Here is a 23,368-nt window from a genome sequence, read left to right as displayed (position 1 = left end):
GACTAAAGATAACCAAACCCACACAGTCTCCTCACGCTCTATGGGAGGTACTCTCTTAGCTAACTGGGGCCTCCAAGCCGCCCCCAGCAACCAGCAAGAGTCTCGCTCCAGATTGAGGGTCACAGCCCCCGAATGGACTGTCAAAGATCAGAGACCAAAGCGGTCAAAACCAAATCCCCCTGACCACACCCTGAGGCCCCAGGCCTCACCCACTTGAGATTGTCGAGTTACATTTCAATATTACTGTCAGGTTCATATACTGTGTTTGGTTTCCATTTTCAATATTGTTGTAATTAACTTAGGTTAAAGTTTGAGTAGATATATATGGTTAATTAGCTACTATGTGTTTTTCTTATAGTTGAGCGGGGCTACTTGCACTAGTCCCTCTGTCCTTTTAGACAAGGTTAGCTCCCCCCCCAATTTCTGGTGCCCATTCTAGGGCCCCACATAGGTGGACTACTTCCACTTGCTATTCCCCATCCTCCACCCCACCCCCAACAAATCTTTGACCCCTACCCTTTTCTCCCCCCCCCAAGAATTCTAAATGGCCTCTCTTAGATTCCTCACCCATAATGTTAGAGGCCTTAATACTGTGGGCAAGAGATGCCTTCTATCACGATCCCTCCGTCACCACGGAGCAGATGTAGCCTTCCTCCAGGAGACGAACCTCCTAGCGGACTCCCCCCCCCCACACACACACATTTCCAAGGACTTCCCAGTTTTTGAGGCGGCTTCCTTCACAAAGAAAGCCAGAGGGGTAGCCGTCCTAATACACAAGAGTGGCTTTCGAGCCCCTCTTTATATTCAGAGACCCTCAGGCCAGATATCTCATCCTAGTATGTAATTTAGATCATGTCACATATACCCTTGTTTCGGTCTATCTCCCAAACTCACTCCAACCCAGATACCTCAGGAAAGTCCTTCTGCATGTGGAGAAGGTCAAACAAGGCAGAGTTATCCTTGCTGGTGACCTGAACATGGTATGGGATGAGAAGATAGATAGGAAAACAGGCCCCTCTAAGAGATTCCCCTCCAGCCATGACCCTACCGTTCCGGGAACTTATTTGCCAGTTCACTTATTTCGATATTTGGAGGTCCCTTCATCCTCTAGACAAAGACTTCACTCACTTTTCCCACCCTCACGCTACACACTCTAGGCTTGATTATTTTTTTTGCCATCCCACTGACCTTGATCTGGTCCGTTCTGTGAACATTCACCTCAGCCCGTGGTCAGATCATGACCTTATTACCTTAGACATTGACTCTAGTCACACAACTAAAGTCAGAGCCCCATGGAGACTGCCACACCATCTCCTTTCGGATGTCCCGTTTAGAGAAGAGATCAGGAAAGAGATTTGCTTCACCCTCCAGACTAATGATACCCCAGAAGTTAGTGAGAACACTATTTGGGGTGCATTTAAGGCTACTCTACGAGGCCTTTTCATCCGCAAACAGGATCACCTCAGGAAACAAGCAGGCCTCTCCCAAGCACATAGCAGGCTGCGGGTGCTTGAAACCCAACGGCGGACCTCGGACTCGGTAGCCTACAAATCTGAGGTGGATGACCTTAGGCGGCACATTTGCCAGTTAGAATTCCGTAAGACGCAATCCAATCTCCTCCGTTTAAAGCACCTCCTATACTCAAAGGGCAATAAAGCAGATTCTTTACTAGCCAATAAAATCAGACAGCGTGCTGGTGCCACTCGTATTCATGAAATCAAACAGGATGGCCGATCTATCCGACTCCCTTCGTAGATAGGCCAACAGTTTCATAAGTTCTATTCTCAACTCTACAATGTAGGCGATACCGCGACGTTCGGGAAAGCCCCCTCGGAGAATATAGATTCTTTCCTTCATTCCCTTGAGCTTCCCACCCTGGATGACTCTCATAAAGAGTGCATTGACATCCCGATTACTAGCCAGGAGATTAAATCGGTTATTAAAAAACTAAAATCTCTTAAGGCCCCTGGGCCTGATGGCTTCACGGCCATCTTCTACAAGACATACCTAACAGAACTCGCCCCCATACTTACCAGATTTTAGAATAAGGCTATGGCCACAGGGAGATTCGACAAGGAATTCCTTGATGCCTCCATCATCACCATTCCCAAACCCAATAAAGACCCTACCCTCTGCGCTAATTATCGACCCATTTCACTCATCAACACCGACGTTAAGATCTACACCAAAATCCTGGCAAATCGGCTAGCAAAATTGCTCCCAACACTTATTGACCCAGATCAAGTCGGGTTCATACCAGGGAGAGAGGGCCCAGATAACACCAGGAGGCTCCTTAACATACTCCTAGAGGCCAAGAGGCTGAATAGACCACTTGCGGTGCTCTCTCTGGATGCCGAGAAGGCCTTTGACCGCGTCAGGTGGGAGTACCTCTGGCGGGTCTTAGAGAACTTCCAATTCCCTACACGAATTATTTTGGCAATCAAAGCTCTATATTCCTCCCCAATGGCCTTGGTGAGAGGTTTGGGGTTTGACCCCACTCCCTTCCCTATTTCCAATGGCACCCGACAGGGTTGCCCCCTTTCCCCGATTTTGTTTGCACTGTCCATGGAGCCTCTGGCTGCGGCCATTAGGACAGATAACGAGATTTCGGGAATCGCCCTACACGGTACGGTCCACAAAGTAGCCCTATTCGCGGATGATACTACCCTGTTCTTTTCCAGACCCTCACGAGAGATCCCGAGACTCATGTCCCTTCTAGAGACATTTAGTGCCTTGTCATACTATAAACTAAATCACTCGAAATCTGAATTATTCACCTCTGGGTTTCCCGAGGAGGTCTCCAAAAACTTATGCAAAGAATATAAGTTTATCCCTAGCCATAAGTACGTATCCCATCTCGGTATTAAATTATCCAATTCTCTCCCTCAAATTCTCGAAGACAACTTCAAACCCCTCTTGACCGAACTAAGGTCCCTGCCCATACGTTGGAACTTCAAATGTGTATCCTGGTTAGGACGCATAGCGGCCCTAAAGATGATCTATCTTCCTAAACTCACGTATGCACTCCGTTGTCTACCAATAAGAGTTCCCAGAACTCTTCTAGTACAGTTCCAGAGCGCCTGTACCAAATACATTTGGCAAGGTAAACCCCCTAGAGTTGCCCACAATGCCCTGCAATACCCTAGAATGCATGGCGGGGTTGCTTCTCCCTCTATTTTTAGGTATGCGGATGCCGCTTTGCTCACCCATATCTCTCAATGGGGGGTCAAAGATTCAGACAGCAAATGGAGGTCTATTGAACAAGCCTCCCTTCCACATAACCTTACATTAAGGGACCTAATTTGGACGCCACCCCATTGTAGAAGGAATCTGGGTGCTCCTAACCCGATTATTAAGGTATGCCTATCCCCCTGGGACGGCCTGAGGCATAACCCCAAGGTAGCCCCTCACCCTTCCCCAATTACCTCCGTAACCGGTCTTCTGTCCGGTTTACCGGACTCCCATACGAACGCTTGGGCTCGGTTGGGTATCATGAAGGTGGGAGACTTATGGTCTACCTCGCCACATACAACTTTCCCCCCCTACACCCAACTCAATATAACTCCATCTACACCCTTGTATATGAAATTTGAATACTCTAGAGTTACTAGTTTCTTATCTAGGTGGGGTTTCAAACCCTCTCTGCCTCGACAGCTTACCATCTGGGAAGCTAGATGGCATCAGGGGCTGAGACTGGGCAAACCACTGTCCTTACACTATTCCCTCATGGAAGGTGCTGCCCCAGCTGACAAAGCCCAACATATCCTGAAATGGGAACGGAAGCTAGACTTTATGAAATCCCCTCTGGAGTGGCAACGCACGCTCCTATTTACAAAGAAAACCCTTCATTGCATTACTGTCCTTGAAACCTACATTAAGGTGCTCACGCACTGGTACTACGTCCCAGCTAGACTTGCGAAAATCTTTCCAGGGGCCTCCCCCACCTGTTGGAGAGACTGCTCGCATATAGGAGATATGATCCACATTTGGTGGAGCTGTCCCAGACTCAAACCTCTCTGGAACAAATGTTTCTCTACAATATCCAGGTTAGGTATCATCTTACCCAGAACTCCCGAGACGGCTCTGTTTCACTTAGGCATATGTAAACTATCCAAACATTATGGGGCACTCTGTATTTACCTTCTATCAGCTGTTAAACTTAATATAGCAAGATCTTGGAAAAGATCCCTTCCCCCAGCCTGGTCAGATATTATATCCACTATGGCATATATGTACTCTATGGAAAAGAGTATCTATTATGCCTCGGGTAGGACTGATTTCTTCGAACTGATCTGGTCCGATTGGAAAAACAGGTTCGATACTCTCTGGCTTCCCACCTTTGACACCTAGATGGCAGTACACTCCTAACCACATAAGCAGAAGTCCCGGCCTAACCCTTGCACATCCGAATTAGCCCCCCTTTAAAGTCATCTTAGCATGTCTACCTACCCTTTTCCCTTACCCTCTTCTCCCCCCCCATCTTGACGATATTCTATGTCCTGTCAGGACACTGACACCCTTTTCATAGAAATTTACTTCATGTCTGTAAAGATTACGTTAATGTTCTGATGTATTCGCATTTGATGTACGATTGTTTCGTACAGTTGTTGTAACTATCACTCTTTTATCTCAACACAAATTAATAAAAATTACTTCTTAAAAAAAAAACAAAAAAAAACAAACGTTTTTTACTGAGGGTGATAAATCTTTATTTGGGGCCTAGTTTTCCACATGGCTGACTAGATTTCTCCTAGGAGTAGTTATTTATGGCCCTTTCACTTTGAGTGCATGGTGGGAGGGGCCTATTTTCGCGCTCTAATTGCTCAGTAGTTTTTACATTCTGAGACATCCAGCTTCCCTGAAGGAGTCCCCTGACATATTGGATCTCTGTAAAGGGTTTTTTGTGCCTACAAAAGTCGTTTTATGGGCAGGTAGGAGCCACAGTAGAGATGTGGCAGTTTGCTTGTGACTGTTATAACGGTTTTACCGTTTTTCTGCTTCGTTTTTGAGCCTGAGGGGTTAATCATCCATTTGCAAGTGGGTGCAATGCTATTTTAATGTCTACATTTAAATTTAAGCTTTTACACCTCCGCCTGTTGCTCAGGGAGGTTTTAGCAACTCTGGTTGACTGTGACGCCATTGTAGTCCCAGAGAAATTGTGTAAATTGGATAAATACTATGCAGTGCCTGTTTACACTGATGTTTTTCCAATACCTAAGAGGTTTTCAGAAATTATTACTAAGGAATGGGATAGACCAGGTGTACCGTTCTCTCCCCCTCCTGTTTTTAAAAAGATGTTTCCTATAGATGCCGCTACACAGGACTTGTGGCAAACGGTCCCTAAGGTGGAGGGAGCCAATTATAGGGTTACCTTAAGAAAATTTTTATTCAACAAGGTTTTATTCTCCAGCCCCTTGCATGCATTGCCCCTGTCACTGCTGCTGCGGCCTTCTACTTTGAGTCTCTAGAAGAGGCTCTACAGGTAGAAACCCCATTGGATGATATCCTTGACAAGCTTAAAGCTCTTAAGCTAGCCAATTTATTTGTTTCTGACGAAGTTGTTCATTTAACCAAGCTAACGGCTAAAAACTCAGGTTTTGCTATTCAGGCGCGTAGGGCGCTATGGCTCAAATCCTGGTCAGCTGACGTTACTTCAAAGTCTAAGCTTCTCAACATTCCCTTCAAGGGGCAGACCCTATTCGGGCCTGGACTGAAGGAGATCATTTCTGATATTACTGGAGGAAAAGGTCACTCCCTTCCTCAGGATAGGTCCAACAAATTAAGGACCAGACTAATTTTCGTTCCTTTCAAAACTTCAAGAGTGGCGCAGCTTCAACTTCCTCTAATACAAAACAAGAGGGAAATTTTGCCCAGTCCAAGCCAATCTGGAGACCTAACCAGGCTTGGAACAAAGGAAAGTAGGCCAAAAAACCTGCTGCTGCCTCTAAAACAGCATGAAGGGTCATCCCCCGATCCAGAAACTGATTTAGTATGGGGCAGACTTTCTCTCTTCGCCCAGGCTTGGGCATGAGATGTCCAGGATCCCTGGCCGTTGGAAATTGTGTCCCAGGGATATCTTCTGGAGTTCAAAGCTTCTTCCCCAAAAGGGAGATTTCATCTCTCACAATTATCTGCAAACCAGATAAAGAGAGGCATTCTTACATTGTATTCAAGACCTCCTAGTTATGGGAGTGATCCGCCCAGTTCCAAAGGAGGAACAGGGGAAAGGCTTATATTCAAATCTGTTTGTAGTTCCCAAGAAAGAGGGAACTTTCAGACCAATCTTAGATTTCAAGATCCTAAACAAATTTCTCAGGGTCCCATCCTTCAAGATGTAGACTATTCGAACCATCCTACCTATGATCCAGGAGGGTCAATATATGACTACCGTGGACTTAAAGGATGCTTATCTTCACATTCCGATACACAGAGATCATCATCGGTTTCTCAGGTTCGCCTTCCTAGACAGGCATTACCAGTTTGTGGCTCTTCCCTTTGGGTTAGCTACGGCACCAATAATCTTTATGAACGTTCTAGGGTCACTCCTAGCGGTGCTAAGGCCGCGGGGTATAGCAGCAGCCCCTTACCTAGACGACATTCTGATACAGGCGTCGAATTTTCAAATCGCCAGGTCCGATACGGACATTGTTCTGGCATTCCTGAGGTCTCATGGGTGGAAAGTGAACGAAGAAAAGAGTTCTCTATCCCCTCTCACAAGAGTTTCCTTCCTAGGAACTCTGATAGATTCTGTAGAAATGAAGATTTACCTGACAGAGGCCAGGTTTTCAAAAACTTCTAAATTCCTGCCGTGTTCTTTATTCTACTTCTCGCCCTTCAGTGGCTCCTCAGTGTATGGAAGTAATCGGCTTAATGGTAGCGGCAATGGACATAGTGCCGTTTTCCCGCCTACATCTCAGACCGCTGCAACTCTGCATGCTCAGTCAGTGGAATGGGGATTACACAATTTGTCCCCTCTACTAAATCTGGATCAAGAGACCAGGGATTCTCTTCTCTGGTGGCTATCTCGGGTCCATCTGTATGTATGCGGTATGACCTTCTGCAGGCCAGATTGGACAATAGTAACGACAGGTGCCAGCCTTCTGGGCTGGGGTGCAGTCTGGAACTCCCTGAAGGCTCAGGGCTTGTGGACTCAGGAGGAGGAGGCACTCCTTCCGATAAACATTCTGGAACTAAGAGCGATATTCAATGCTCTTCAGGCTTGGCCTCAGCTTGCTGCGGTCAGGTTCATCAGATTTCAGTCGGACAATATCACAACTGTAGCCTACATCAACCATCAAGGGGGAACAAGGAGTTCCCTGGCAATGTTGGAGGTTTCAAAAATAATTCTATGGGCAGAGGTTCACTCTTGCCATCTATCAGCTATCCATATCCCAGGAGTAGAGAACTGGGAGGTGGATTTTCTAAGTCAGCAGACTTTTCATCCGGGGGAGTGGGAACTCCATCCGGAGGTGTTCGCACAGTTGATTCAACTTTGGGGCAAACCAGAACTGGATCTCATGGCGTCTCGTCAGAACGCCAAGCTTCCTTGTTACGGATCCAGGTCCAGGGATCCCAAGGCAGCGCTGATAGATGCTCTAGCAGCGCCTTGGTCCTTCAACCTGGCTTATGTGTTTCCACCGTTTCCTCTGCTCCCTCGTCTTATTGCCAAGATCAAGCAGGAGAGAGCTTCAGTGATTTTGATAGCACCTGCGTGGCCACGCAGGACTTGGTATGCGGATCTGGTGGATATGTCATCCCTTCCACCATGGACTCTGCCGCTGAGGCAGGACCTTCTACTTCAGTGTCCTTTCAACCATCCAAATCTAATTTCTCTGCGTCTGACTGCTTGGAGGTTGAACGCTTGATTTTATCAAAATGTGGTTTCTCCGAGTCGGTCATTGATACCTTAATTCAAGCTCGACAGCCGGTCACCAGGAAAATCTATCATAAGATATGGTGTAAATATCTTCATTGGTGTGAATCCAAGGGTTACTCATGGAGTAAAGTCAGGATTCCTAGGATATTATCCTTTCTCCAAGAAGGATTGGAGAAGGGATTGTCAGCTAGTTCCTTAAAGGGACAGATTTCTGCTCTGTCTATTTTTTTGCGCAAGCCTCTGGCGGATGTTCCAGACGTTCAGGCGTTTTGTCAGTCTTTAGTTAGAATCAAGCCTGTGTTTAAACCTGTTGCTCCGCCATGGAGCTTAAATTTAGTTCTTAAAGTTCTTCAAGGGGTTCCGTTTGAACCTCTGCATTCCATAGATATCAAGCTTTTATCTTGGAAAGTTCTGTTTTTGGTAGCTATCTCTTCGGCTCGAAGAGTTTCAGAGTTATCTGCCTTACAGTGTGATTCCCCTTATCTGATCTTCAATGCAGATAAGGTAGTTTTGCGTACCAAACCTTGGTTTCTTCCTAAGGTGGTATCTAATTAGAATATCAATCAGGAGATTGTTGTTCCGTCACTGTGTCCTAATCCTTCTTCAAAGAAGGAACGTCTATTACTCAATCTTGACGTGGTTCGTGCTTTAAAGTTTTATTTACAAGCTACTAAGTTAAGAAGTATAATCCGCTTAGCTTATGAGACTGCTGGCCAGCAGCCCCCTGAAAGAATTACAGCTCATTCCATTAGAGCGGTGGCTTCCACATGGGCTTTTAAAAATGAGGCTTCTGTTGAACAGATTTGTAAGGCGGCGACTTGGTCTTCGCTTCATACTTTTTCTAAATTCTACAAATTTGATACTTTTGCTTCTTCGGAGGCTATTTTTGGGAGAAAGGTCTTACAGGCAGTGGTGCCTTCCGTTTAAGCGCCTGCCTTGTCCCTCCCTTCATCCGTGTCCTATAGCTTTGGTATTGGTATCCCACAAGTAATGGATGAATCCGTGGATTGGATACACCTTACAAGAGAAAACAAAATTTATGCTTACCTGATAAATTTATTTCTCTTGTGGTGTATCCAGTCCACGGCCCGCCCTGTCATTTTAAGGCAGGTGTTTTTATTTTTAAACTACAGTCACCACTGCACCCTATAGTTTCTTCTTTCTCTTGCTTGTCTTCGGTCGAATGACTGGGAGTGGCAGTTAGGGGAGGAGCTATATAGACAGCTCTGCTGTGGGTGATCCTCTTGCAGCTTCCTGTTGGGAAGGAGAATATCCCACAAGTAATGGATGAATCCGTGGACTGGATACACCACAAGAGAAATAAATTTATCAGGTAAGCATAAATTTTGTTTTTTCTATAATAGACCTCCAAATTAAATATATAATCTTTATAATTGTTATTTATATAATGGGAGAGCAGCGTTTGTCTGGTGTCTATTGTACTTGCGTTATTTAATACTGTACTGTGCTAGCGTTAAACTGAACTTGGCACTACTGCACACCTAATATATGTTAGTCCAAATATATGTTTTCAAGTTTTTTTAACACACTGGCAAGTGAAAGTCAAAACCGCCTTGCTCTGATTTAATGTGGTTTTCACTTTACAGGAGCGCTCCGGTACCTAACTTGCTGTATTAGTGGGGTATTCCTGTAATTTACTGGCATCCATCTGTCAGGACTGTGATTGATAGCTTATAGTCAGTAATAAGTTGCAAGATGTACAGTTTTGTATTATGTACCAATGCATTAAGCTTGAAGAGCTGCTGAGAGTTCAACATCTATATGGTAATCTCATTGCTCTGGTATAAATCCATTGTCCTCTCAGACAACACGGTAACTCCAATGGCAGGATACCATCAGATGACTTATAAAAGAATGAGATGTATCCTGTTGTATTTTATTTGTCCTTGTGACTTTCACTCCATTTTACTTTTTTTTTTTTCCTACTGCTTGCTTCCAGACTTGGCCTGAGGGAAAATGAACATGTCCTTTGTACTATTCGAGTGGACAGTAATGGCGTTATCACTTTAAAACCTGATGTCACTAACACAAAGGGACCTTACAGGTAAATCTTCATTTTACTTTTTTGCAGGTAGCTCGAAGAGTTGTATAATGTAATAACTAATACGTTATGTAAAATTTCCTTTTCTTTCATGTAATTGGCAAAAGTCCATGAGCTAATGACAGATGGGATATACAATCCTAACAGGAGGGGCAAAGTTTCCCAAACCTCAAAATGCCTATAAATACACCCCTCACCACACCCACAATTCAGTTTTACAAACTTTGCCTCCTATGGAGGTGGTGAAGTAAGTTTATGCTAAGATTTCTACGTTGATATGCGCTTCTCAGCATTTTGAAGTCCGATTCCTCTCAGAGTACAGTGAATGTCAGAGGGATGTGAAGGGAGTATTACGTATTGAATGCAATGGTTTTCCTCGCGGGAGATCTATTTCATAGGTTCTCTGTTATCGGTCGTAGAGATTCATCTCCTACCTCCCTTATTCAGATTGACAATATACTCTCATATTCCATTACCTCTGGGTGTCTTTCGGTAAGTATGTTTTCATTACTTAAGACACTCTCAGCTATGGTTTGGCACTTTATGCATTAATATAAAGTTTTAAATATATGTATTGTACTTCTATTTGCCATGAGTCAGGTTTATGTATATTTCCTTTTGCAGACTATCAGTTTCATATTTGGGGAAAAAACATATTTAGGAAAATATTTTTCTTACCTGGGGTATAGTCTTTTTTTCAATTGACTGCTTTTTCATTAAATTTCGCGGGCAAAATTAGTCTTGCGAGGGCGCAAAATGACAAAATTTTTGCGTCATTTTTGGCGCGAGAATTTTTTGGCGCAAAGGTACGTCCGATGACACAAATTTGTCATTTTTGGCGTCTTAGTTGACGCCGAGTTCCTTGCACAAGTTTGCGTCTACAATGACGCGAGTGTGACATTTCCGGATGTTGTTAGCGCCAAAAATTTTCAGTTTGCGTTGTGCGTCATGCTTGGCGCCAAATAATTTCATTATTGAAAACCCCATTCCTATATGCCTCTTGCGTTTTTCTATATCAGAGGACTATACTGTTTGCATTTTTTTCCCATTCCTGAAACTGCCATATAAGGAAATTGATAATTTTGCTTTATATGTTGTTTTTTCTCTTACATTTGCAAGATGTCTCAATCTGATCCTATCTCAGAAACAAATGTTGGAACCCTGCTGCCTGATAACAGTTCTACCAAAGCTTAGTGCATCTGTTGTAAATTTTGGAGATTATATCTCCAGCTGTGGTATGTAATAGTTGTCATGAAAAGCTTTTACATGCAGAGAATGTGTCCATCAGTAATAGTACAATGCCTGTTGTTCCTTCAACATCTAATGTACATGATATATCTGTGAATATAAAAGATTTTATTGCTGATGCGATTCAGAAGGCTTTGTCTGCCATCCCGCCTTCTAATAAACGTAAAAGGTCTTTTAAAACTTCTCATAAAGTTGATGAAATTTCAAATGACCGACAACATACTGAATTATCCTTCTCTGATGAGGATCTATCTGATTCAGAAGATCCTTCCTCAGATATTGACGCTGACAAATCTACTTATTTATTTAAAATGGAGTATATTCGTTCCTTGTTAAGAGGTGTTGATTACATTGGATATTGAGTAAACTAATCCTCTTGATATTAAAACTAGTAAACGTTTAAATTCTGTTTATAAACCTCCTGTGGTTACTCCAGAGGTATTTCCAATTCCTGATGCTATTTCTGATATAATTTCTAAGGAATGGAATAGGCCTGGTACTTCTTTTATTCCTTCTTTAAGGTTTAAAAAAATTGTATCCTTTGCCAGCAGTTAGATTGGAGTTTTGGGAAAAGAGACCCAAAGTTGATGGGGCTATTTCTACTCTTGCTAAACGTACTACTATTCCTATGGAAGATAGTACTTCTTTTAAAGACCCTTTAGATAGGAAACTTTAATCTTATCTAAGGAAAGCTTATTTATATTCTGGCTATCTTCTTAGGCCTGCCATTTCTATGGCTGATTTTGCAGCTGCATCAACTTTTCGGTTGGAATGTTTAGCGCAACAGGAAATGGATCCTGATTTCTCTAGCATTGTTCGCTAGCTTCAACATGCTAATCATTTTATCTGTGATGCCATTTGTGATATCATCAAAATTGATGTTAAATCTATGTCTTTAGCTATTTTAGCTAGAAGAGCTTTGTGGCTCAAATATTGGAATGCTGACATGGTATCTAAGTCTAGATTACTATCTCTTTCTTTCCAAGGTAATAAGTTATTTGGTTCTTAGTTGGATTCAATTATTTCAACTGTCACTGGGGGGAAGGGAATTTTTTGCCTCAGGATAAAAGACCTAAGGGTAAATCTAAAACTTCTTACCGTTTTCGTTCCTTTCGACAAAATAAGGAACAGAAACCTAATCCCCCGAAGAATCTGGTTCCAATTGGAAACCTTCTTCAAGTTGGAGTAAATCCAAACTGTTTAAGAAACCAAAGCCAGCCCCCAAGTCTGCATAAAGGTGCGGCCCTCATTCCAGCTCAGCTGGTAGGGGGCAGATTAAGAGAGATTTTGGCAGATTGGGCCAAAATCAATGGATTCAAGGTATTGTCTCTCAAGGGTACCGAATAAGATTCAGAGTAAGACCTCCTGTGAGAAGATTTCTCTGGATCTGAAAATTTTGAATTGTTATGTAAGAGTGCCAACTTTCAAAATGGTGACTATAAGGACTATTCTGCCTTTTGTTCAGCAAGGGCATTATATGTCCACAGTAGATTTACAGGATGCATATCTTCATATTCCGATTAATCCAGACCACTTTCAGTTTCTGAGATTCTCTTTTCTAAACGAGCATTACCAATTTGTCGCTCTTCCATTTGGCCTAGCGACAGCTCCAAGAATCTTTTCAAAGGTTCTCGGTGCCCTACTCTCTGTAATCAGAGAATGGGGTATTGCTGTGTTTCCTTATTTGGATGATATCTTGGTACTAGCTCAGTCTTTAAATTCTGCAGAATCTCACACAAATCAACTAGTGTTTCTTCAAAGACATGGTTGGAGGATCAATTTACCAAAAAGTTATTTGATTCCTCAGACAAGGGTCATCTTTTTAGGTTTCCAGATAGATTCAGTGTCCATGACTCTGTCTCTAACAGACAAGAGACGATTAAAATTGGTTTCAGCTTGTCGGAACCTTCAGTCCCAATCATTCCCTTCAGTAGCTATGTGCATGGAAGTTTTAGGTCTCATGACTGCAGCATCGGATGCGATCTCCTTTGCTCGTTTTCATATGAGACCTCTCCAGCTTTGTATGCTGATCCAATGGTGCAGGGATTATACAAGGATATCACAATTAATATCCTTAAATCCCAATGTTCAACTCTCTCTGACTTGGTGGTTAGATCACCATCGTATAGTTCAAGGGGCCTCTTTTGTTCTTCTAACCTGGACTGTAATCACAACAGATGCAAGTCTTTCAGGTTGGGGAGCTGTCTGGGGATCTCTGACAACACAAGGGGTTTGGAAATCTCAAGAGGCGAGGTTACCAATCAATATTTTAGAACTCCGTGCTATTTTCAGGGCTCTTCAGGTTTGACCTCTGTTGAAGAGACAACCGTTCATTTGTTTTCAGACAGACAATATCACAGCTGTGGCATATGTCAATCATCAGGGTGGGACGCACAGTCCCCAAGCTATGAAAGAAATATCTCGGATACTTGCTTGGGCGGAATCCAGCTCCTGTCTAATTTCTGCGGTTCATATCCCAGGTATAGACGATTAGCAAGCGGATTATCTCAGCCGTCAGACTTTACATCCGGGGGAGTGGTCGCTCCATCCAGTTGTGTTTTCTAATATTGTTCAGATGTGGGGTCTTCCAGGACTAGATCTGATGGCTTCCCATCTAAACAAGAAACTACCCAGGTACCTGTCCAGGTCCAGGGATCCTCAGGCTGAGGATGCATTAACAGTTCCTTGGTGTTACCAACCTGCTTATATTATCCCGCCTCTAGTTCTTCTTCCAAGAGTGATCTCCAAAATCATCATAGAACAATTGTGTTGCTGGTAGCTCCAGAATGGCCTCACAGGTTTTGGTATGCAGATCTTGTTCGGATGTCCAGTTGCCAACCTTGGCCACATCCATTAAGGCCAGACCTTCTGTCTCAAGGTCCGTTTTTCCATCAGGATCTCAAATCATTAAATTTGAAGGTATGGAAATTGAACGCCTAGTGCTTAGTCATAGAGGTTTCCCTGACTCATTGATTAGTACTGTAACAGCCTTGTAAATCTGTTTCTAGGAAGATTTATCATCAAGTTTGGAAGACTCCAAACTCTTCTCTTAAATTCTCCTGGCATTCTTTTAGAATTCCTAGAATTTTACAGTTTCTTCAGGATGGTTTGGATAAGGGTTTGTCTGCAAGTTCCTTGAAGGGACAAATCTCTGCTTATTTCACAGAAAGATTGCTAAGCTTCCTGATATTCACTGTTTTGTACAGGCTTTGGTTTGTATCAAGCCTGTCATTAAATCAATCTCTCCTCCTTGGAGTCTTAATTTGGTTTTGAAGGCTTTACAGGCTCCTCCGTTTGAGCCTATGCATTCTTTGGACATTAAACTACTTTCTTCTGCTAGAAGAGTTTCCGAATTATCTGCTCTTTCTTGTGAATCTCCTTTTCTGATTTTCCATCAGGATAAGGCAATTTTGTGGACTTCATTTAAATTTCTATCTAAGGTTGTGAATTCTAACAACATTAATAGAGAAATTGTTGTCCCTTCTTTGTGTCCTAATCCTAAGAATTCTTTGGAGAGATCCTTACTTTCTTTGGATGTGGTAAGAGCTTTGAAATATTATGTTGAAGCTACTAAAGATTTCAGGAAGACTTCTAGTCTATTTATCTTTTCTGGCTCTCCTTGGCATCTTGGTTAAAGCTTTTGATTCATCAGGCTTATTTGGAGTCGGGTCAGGCTCCGCCTCAGAGAATTCCAGCTCATTCTACTAGATCAGTCTCCACTTCGTGGGCTTTTAAGAATTAAGCTTTAGTTGATCAGATTTGCAAAGCAGCAACTTGGTCTTCTTTGCATACATTTACTAAATTCTACCGTTTTGATGTATTTGCTTCTTCAGAAGCAGTTTTTGGTAGAAAAGTTTTTCAGCCAGCTGTTTCAGTTTGATTCCTCTGCTTATGTTTGAGTTTTTTTTATTTTCATTATGAGAATAAACATATATTTTGGGTTGTGGATTTATTTTTTTTCCGCGCAAAATCGCTGTTTCCCTCCCTCTCTAGTGACTCTTCTGTCGAGTTCCACATCTTGGGTATTACTATCCCATACGTCACTAGCTCATGGACTCTTGCCAATTACATGAAAGAAAACATAATTTATGTAAGAACTTACCTGATAAATTCATTTCTTTCATATTGGCAATAGTCCATGAGACCCACCCTTTTTAAGGTGGTTATGATTTTTTGTAAAGCACAATTATTTTTCCAAATTCCTTTGTTGATGCTTTTTACTTCTTTCTTTATCACCCCACTACTTGGCTATTCGTTAACCTAAATTGTGGGTGTGGTGAGGGGTGTATTTATATGCATTTTGAGGTTTTGGAAACTTTGCCCCTCCTGGTAGGATTGTATATCCCATATGTCACTAGCTCATGGACTCTTGCCAATATGAAAGAAATTAAATTATCAGGTAAGTTCATAAATTGTTTTTATGCAAGTTCTCCCATTACAACATTTATCAACTACTCTAAATGGTTAATAATAAAATCTTTCTTAAATCAGCTATTTACCAGGTCTGTAGCTGTGGATATTAAAAAGAAAATATTTTTTCTGTTATTTTAACCCCTTAATGACCGGACCATTTTTCAATTTTCTTACCCTTAATGACAATGGCTATTTTTACATTTCTGCAGTGTTTGTGTTTAGCTGTAATTTTCCTCTTACTCATTTACTGTACCCACACATATTATATACCGTTTTTCTCGTCATTAAATGGACTTTCTAAAGATACCATTATTTTCATCATATCTTATAATTTACTAAAAAAAAATGATAAAATATGAGAAAAAAATGAAAAAAAAACACACTTTTTCTAACTTTGACCCCCAAAATCTGTTACACATCTACAATCACCAAAAAACACCCATGCTAAATAGTTTATACATTTTGTCCTGAGTTTAGAAATACCCAATGTTTACATGTTCTTTGCTTTTTTTGCAATTTATGGGGCAATAAATACAAGTAGCACTTTGCTATTTCCAAACATGTGACCAGCTTTGCTGGGCTCTTTGCCATTTCCTGTTGGGGAAGAGAATATCCCACAAGTAAGGATGACGCCGTGGACCGGACACACCGTTGGAGAAAGAAATTTATCAGGTAAACATAAATTCTGTTTTTTTCAAAATGAGCGCTAGTTACTTTGGAACCCTGATATCTGTCAGGAATACCTGAATATCCCTTGACATGTATATATTTTGTTTTAGAAGACATCCCAAAGTATTGATCTAGGCCCATTTTGGTATATTTCATGCCACCATTTCACCGCCAAATGCGATAAAAAAAAAAAAAAAAGTTCACTTTTTCACAAATTTTTGTCAAAAACTTTAGGTTTCCCACTGAAATTATTTACAAACAGCTTCTGCAATTATGGCACAAATGGTTGTAAATGCTTCTCTGGGATCCCCTTTTTCAGAAATAACAGACTCATATGGCTTTGTGGTTGCTTTTTGGTAATTAGAAGGCCGCTAAATGCCGCTGCGCACCACACATGTTTTATGCCCAGGAGTAAAGGGGTTAATTAGGGAGCTTGTAGGGTTAATTTTAGCTGTAGTGTAGTAGACAACCCCAAGTATTGATCTAGGCCCATTTTGGTATATTTTATGCCACCATTTCACCGCCAAATGCGAGCAAATAAAAAAAAAAAAACTTTACATTTTTCACAATTTTAGGTTTCTCACTGAAATTATTTACAAACAGCTTGTGCTATTATGGCAGAAATTGTTGTAAAAGCTTCTCTGGGATCCCCTTTGTTCAGAAATAGCAGACTTATATGGCTTTGGCGTTGCTTTTTGGTAATTAGAAGGCCGCTAAATGCTGCTGCGCACCACACGTGAATTATGCCCAGCAGTGAAGGGGTTAAATTAGGTAGCTTGTAGGGAGCTTGCAGGGTTAATTTTAGAGATCAGCCTCCCACCTGACACATCCCACCCCCTGATCCCTCCCAAACAGCTCTCTTCCCTCCCCCACCCCACAATTGTTACCGCCATCTTAAGTACTGGAAGAAAGTCTGCCAGTACTAAATAAGAGTTTTTTTGTTTGTTTTTTTTTTAAATAAAAATTATAAAATATTTTAGTTGTGATGGACCCCTGCCTTAGCACCAACCTCCCTGATCCCCCCTCCAGCTCTCTAACCCTCTCCCCTACCTAATTACCGCCATCTTGGGTACTGGCAGCTGTCTGCCAGTACCCAGTTTGGCCCCACAAACCAAACTATTTAAATTTTATTTATAACTTTTATTCGTATTTTTAATTATTTCTGTAGTGTAGCAGCCCCCCACAATACCCCCACCCCCTCCCCCTCCCAGGTCCTTTTATATGTAAAAAAAAAAAAAAAAAAAAAAAAAACTTTTTTTTTTAACTTTTTTTTTTTTTCCCCTTCCTTCATTGGTGTCAGTGTGGCTAATGCGCACCCACGTGCACGCGCGTCCACATGCACGAGCACCCACGTGCACACGTATCGTGCACGCGCGCGCACACGCTCCCTCCTCCCACCGGACAAAGGCACCATTGGCACCATCACTACCGGTGCAGAGAGGGCCACAGAGTGGCTCTCTCTGCATCGGAGGCTTGTAAAGGGGTATTGCAGGATGCCTCCATATCGAGGCATCACTGCAATACCCTCAGAGCTGCTGGAAGTGATTGTGATCACTTCCAGCACTCTGTTAGACAACTGACGTACCAGGTACGTCCATTGTCATTAACTGCTTGTTAATGCATGACGTACCTGGTACGTCAGTTGTCATTAAGGGGTTAAATTCTGTACTTAGTTTGACAACATAACTTGCTTTTGGAGTCTTTTTTTTTTTTTTTTTTTTTAAAGCTTAAATAGCCATTCTTCTAGCTCTAAAGGGTCATAATAGTCAAAATGACTTTTATGACTTAGAGTGTACCCTTTTAAGATACTTTTCAGTTTACTTCTATTATTAAAGTGGCATTGTTTTTTGTATCCTTTGTTGAAAAGCATAATCAAGAGCTCCAGTGCAGTACTAGCTGGTGATTGGTGGCTACCTCTTGTTATTGGTCCACTATATATGTTCAGCTAGACCCCATTAGTGCATTGTTTACCTTGAACTGTCTTTAATTATGTGTTTAACATTCTTGTAGGAGTTCAAACATAGAGGTTGAGCACAGTGATTCACACAATGGATCTTTTATAATTAGTTATTTACCCACAGACCCAAAACATCTTCTAAAATAACTAAAAACCTTCTAATATTATTATCATTTTATTTGTATAGTGCTGTAAAATTCAGTAACGCTAAAATGCGCTTTTTAGAATCCTAGATAAACCTAGAACTCTTCTGAATCACACATCTCTCAGCCTAACTTTTGGGTAATATTTAACAGCCCACACACACCTCTGTCTAATCCATGTTCATTGTAAGATCTTTCCAGAAATGTATTTAGTGTCTGCACTATTGTACCTTCATCTGCGCCCGTCTTCCATGTTTGATACTATTTATTTATTTTTAAACCTAGGCTTGAGTTGGGGTGTCACAAGCGGGAATTGTGGAAGTATAGGCTGCAGCATGTGTCTGAGACTGTTCAAAGGGAAGAACAGGAACGAGAGGAGCATATTTACAAGAATGTAAGGCAACCCAGATTGCTGGCATACGCTTTAAAGGGCCACTAAACCCAAAATGTTTCTTTCATGATTCAGTTAGAGAATTGAAATTTAAACAACATTACAATTTACTTCTATTATTTATTTTGCTTCATTTTTTAGATATCCTTAGTTGAAGAAAAAGCAATGCACATGGTGAGCCAATCACACGAGGCTTCTATGTGCAGCATCCAATCAGCAGCTACTGAGCATATCTAGATATGCTTTTCAGCAAAGAATATCAAGAGAATAAAACAAATTAGATAATAGAAGTAAATTAGAAAGATGTTTAAAATTGCATTCTCTTTCTAAATCATGAAAGAAAAAATGTGGGTCTCATGTCCCTTTAATTCTAGCATTTATGTATCTGAGAAAAATGTTCTATTTTCCTTAGTTTCATTATTCTGAAATGACAAATATATTCTAGTTTCCTGAAGATTTGAGATCTAAGTTTACATTTCTTATTATTTCAAGTAGACATTTGAGAATACATTTTTTACAAGAATATCGCAAATTCTTGGTGTTTTCCAGCTTTCCAAGAACATCTAATCCCATCCTCTGTTAGTGACCACCCACAGATGTCAAAACCCCTAATACTTGAAACTATTAAAACTATTTTACTGGTCACAGAAAGAAACCTTTAGCTTTCAGAAGATGGAATCACTTTTGTCTCATATAAAGGGACAGTGAACAATTTGTAATTCCAATACATTTTTGTTGCAATGCTATAGAATAATATATCAGCCCAGTCTAAATGTGGTGGTGTTGTTGTTTTTAAACAAATTATCATCTTGTTGGCTGCTATGTTTTTTTTTTTTGTTTTTTTTTAAACAAAACTCCACCCACCACTTGCCTAATTTGGAGGAGTCTGCAGACATCAAGGCTAGCAGCGGTCATAATGTTAGTATAAAGTACATTGTTTTACAGTTGTTGCCTGTTAAATCCAAGTAGGAAATGTTATGTAGCAGGGTTAGCCTTGCCAAGTCAGTAGGGTATGTTTCTAGTTCTGAGACCTACAAAAAAGCTATTTTCAGAGCTAAACTGCACAGGAAGGGAGAAAATAAATAATAAAAGTATGTTACAAAAGTAATTCCTTTACGATAAACTAAGCATTTTATATACAGATCTCAAGGTGTTTACTGTCCATTTATTAAAGAAACATGAAACCCCAAATTTTTCCTTCATGATTCAGACAAAACATGCTATTTTAATCAACTTCAATCCAATTTACTTCTATTATCTAATGTGCTTCATTCTCTTGGTAGCCTTTCTTCAAAAGTATACCTATGTAGGCACAGGAGCTGGGAGCTAGCTGCTGATTGGTGGCTGCAAATATATGCCTATTGTAATTGGCTTACTGATGTGTTCAGCTAGTTCCCAGTAGTGAATTGCTTCTCCTTTAACAAAGTATACCAAGAGAATGAGGCAAAATTGACAAAATAAGTAAACTGTAAAGTTATTTAAAAAGGCTGCTCTATCTGAATCATAAAGGAAAATATTTGGTGTTCACGCCCCTTTTAAAAAACTAACAAACAAAAAACCTGGTAACTCACTGCTGTGCTAAAGGTCTTCCAATCTAATGATGCTAGTACATTGTAAAGTACTTTACAAGATTATAATTTACTGATTCTTCTGCCTTAATCATTTTGTGTCTAGTTATACAGCCGCCACAAGGAATACCTAAATAGCCTGGTGGGCTCTGAGTTTGAGATGGTAAGTTTTTAACGTTGTTTCTGAGAGTCTTTTAATGACTCTATGCAATAAGCTCTAGGATTGATTTAAGTCTCGTTCAGCCTGGTTACAAATGTCTTATAGATATAACTAGGCGATAAGCCTGCCCAGAGGGCAGTCTATTAAAAAAAAAAAGAGAGACAAACCCCAAAGCTAAAATTAAACAAATTAAAAAATGTACAACTACAGAAAAAAATAAACAGCTATCCAAAATAAAAAATTTAAACCTAAACTAATACCCCTATAAAAAACTCCCCCAAAATAATACTCCTAATCTAATACTAAACTACCAATAGCCCTTAAAAGGGCTTTTGTATGGCATTGCCCTAAGTTTAAACAGCTCTTTCTCTTGTAAGGTGTATCCAGTCCACGGATCATCCATTACTTGTGGGATATTCTCCTTCCCAACAGGAAGCTGCAAGAGGATCACCCACAGCAGAGCTGTCTATATAGCTCCTCCCCTAACTGCCCACCCCCAGTCATTCTCTTGCAGCTCTCAACAATGGAAGTAGCATAGAGAGATGTGGTAAATTAATGTAGTTTATCTTCAATCAAAGTCTAAGCTTCTCAACATTCCCTTCAAGGGGCAGACCCTATTCGGGCCTGGGCTGAAGGAGATCATTTCTGATATTACTGGAGGAAAAGGTCACGCCCTTCCTCAGGATTGGTCCAGCAAATTAAGGACCAAACAGCCTAATTTTTGTTGTACACCTAGATAGCACTCTAATTCCCTATATCAATTGAAGTGTAGACAGAGTACTATGTGACGGGTGACACTGGGTAAAAAACATGATCCACTGTATATGGTGAACTTATGTTCCTAAGACCAATATATAATATAATTATATGGTCATCTTGTAATAATGTCCTTTCCAATCAAGTAAAATATATATTCCAATGTAAGTTAAAAAATAAAAAATATAAAAAATATATCAGGGAATTAATTATTAGAGAATAAGGTACTGTTATTGATTAATATTTTCGATCACATTCAATTATATCACAGTATTGTTTGAAAATTGCACTATACAATAACTAAACATATATGTTTTTCTATCTAGAATTTAAAGATAGTCAAAACCACTTAATATGGTTAAATATTGAATCATTTTCACTTAAACACTAATGACAAGTTTTATATATTAATGGATCACATTCATATTAATTATAATTATTACACACACTTTTTCTTAGTTTTTGACAGTAATGCACTACTGCATGAATCTTTTTAATACATTTTTTCAACACAATTTTTATTTTTTCACTCTTAGCTTAAAACGCATAATAATTTTTAATAATTTTTTTAAAATTTGAAATTAACAATCACCCTTATCTCCCAAGTTATGATATTTTTTTTTATCAATTTAGATTATACCTGATAATGTCAGCAGTAATGATATTAACAATAAGAAACCCCCCCTTTTTCATACTTAGAAGAAATTCATAAAAACAGATTATCAAAGGGATGGGTTAGAGATAAGCCAAAGTAAACAGTTGACCAATAATCAAGTGAGGTCAGTTATATGCACCGCAAATGATTTTAAATAAAGAGGCAGGACTTTAACATCATTATATACAAATGTATTACATAAAATAGTCCAGTTTCACAATAAAAGTGGACCGGTACATATACAAGAACAATTGATTAATTCAACACACTATTCATTTAACATGGTATATATCCTGATAAGTATCATATGTGACTGTTTATCCCAGTGCTTATATACCGAATGCACATGATATCGGATCAATATAGGTTTCAGAGTCCTTTGCCCTACAACATTTTTATTTATACATGATATTTGATAGGGGCAAGATACTCTATACTGTGGGACAACATAAGCAGTGAACTGTCACATATATATATATATATATATATATATATATATATATATATATATCTTCAATAAAACAGCAAAGTACTACTGCTGTTTATAGAACTATACAGAATTTTAGAAAATTATTACATCAATGTTCTCAATCGATGTTTATTAAAATAAATATTTCAGATCAAGTGATATCGTTCATATGGCCCATATGTAGATTCAAGCAACTTATACAAGCTCCGGATCAACAGGAGTTACATAGATACTTAGCATTTTTGGGCTATCTTATGTTTATTTTATTTTAATCTGACTTTCATTAATAGGGTTTTGAACATATTGTGCGCTGCTTAATAGGAACCAAATAACATAAGATTTACTATCAGGACATCTGAGACGCATAGGTTTTACATTCCAAGTGACAGATATTACGTCACAGTGTAAATACACACACCCCCTGGCGGGGAGTGGTTTCATATTATACTAGGAATCCAATACTAGTATTTGATCGCAGGGGCAATCATACAACACGATTTATATACATAGCCAAATGTAAACGACATGTGTGTCCATTTAGTTGAATCTATAAGTCCCAGATTATAAGCGCTGATGGCAGCAATACCTCGATTCGAATACGAAAACAACAAATCTTTTGTCAGTAACCTAACAGCGACACCCCGTGTATAGGGATTGGTCAGTTACAGAACACTCCTTCATCAAGGGTGGAGTTACTGGGTATAAATACCCGCTAAATCGTAACCTCGGTAAAACCCTTTTGATAAAGCCGTGTCAACGGCGGAACATTTCAGGGGAGTTGGGGAGTTGATGGGCTCCATTGTTGTATTATTTTAATTAAGCAAGAACTTAACTTAAATCTTATAAATTTGATATTTAATTAGCTAAGCTTACTTACGCTCCAGCTAATGGTTTTAAGCAGTAATCAGTTATTTGCTTAGAAGGTGGTGGGTAGCTAATAGCTACATTACTTTAACAACTAAAAACTTGATATATAATCATTTAGCGTACTCACGATTCAG

At 40.3% G+C, this 23,368-nt stretch overlaps 1 protein-coding gene across 1 annotated transcript in view; it reads left to right on the top strand.

The window, feature by feature from the left end:
- MKS1 (MKS transition zone complex subunit 1) overlaps positions 1-23,368 on the top strand; it is a 233,106-nt gene that overhangs the window by 34,595 nt on the left and 175,143 nt on the right. Inside the window, exons 7-9 of the mRNA XM_053706319.1 lie at positions 9,837-9,941; positions 18,654-18,762; positions 20,434-20,490. Coding sequence (XP_053562294.1) covers positions 9,837-9,941; positions 18,654-18,762; positions 20,434-20,490 — 271 coding nt within the window. The remainder of the gene's footprint in view (positions 1-9,836; positions 9,942-18,653; positions 18,763-20,433; positions 20,491-23,368) is intronic.

The sequence above is a fragment of the Bombina bombina genome, chromosome 3, assembly GCF_027579735.1.
Source record: "Bombina bombina isolate aBomBom1 chromosome 3, aBomBom1.pri, whole genome shotgun sequence".
Taxonomy (NCBI): domain Eukaryota; kingdom Metazoa; phylum Chordata; class Amphibia; order Anura; family Bombinatoridae; genus Bombina; species Bombina bombina.
The sequence above is the reverse complement of the archived record's forward strand: the minus strand, read 5'-3'. Positions and strand labels throughout refer to the sequence as shown.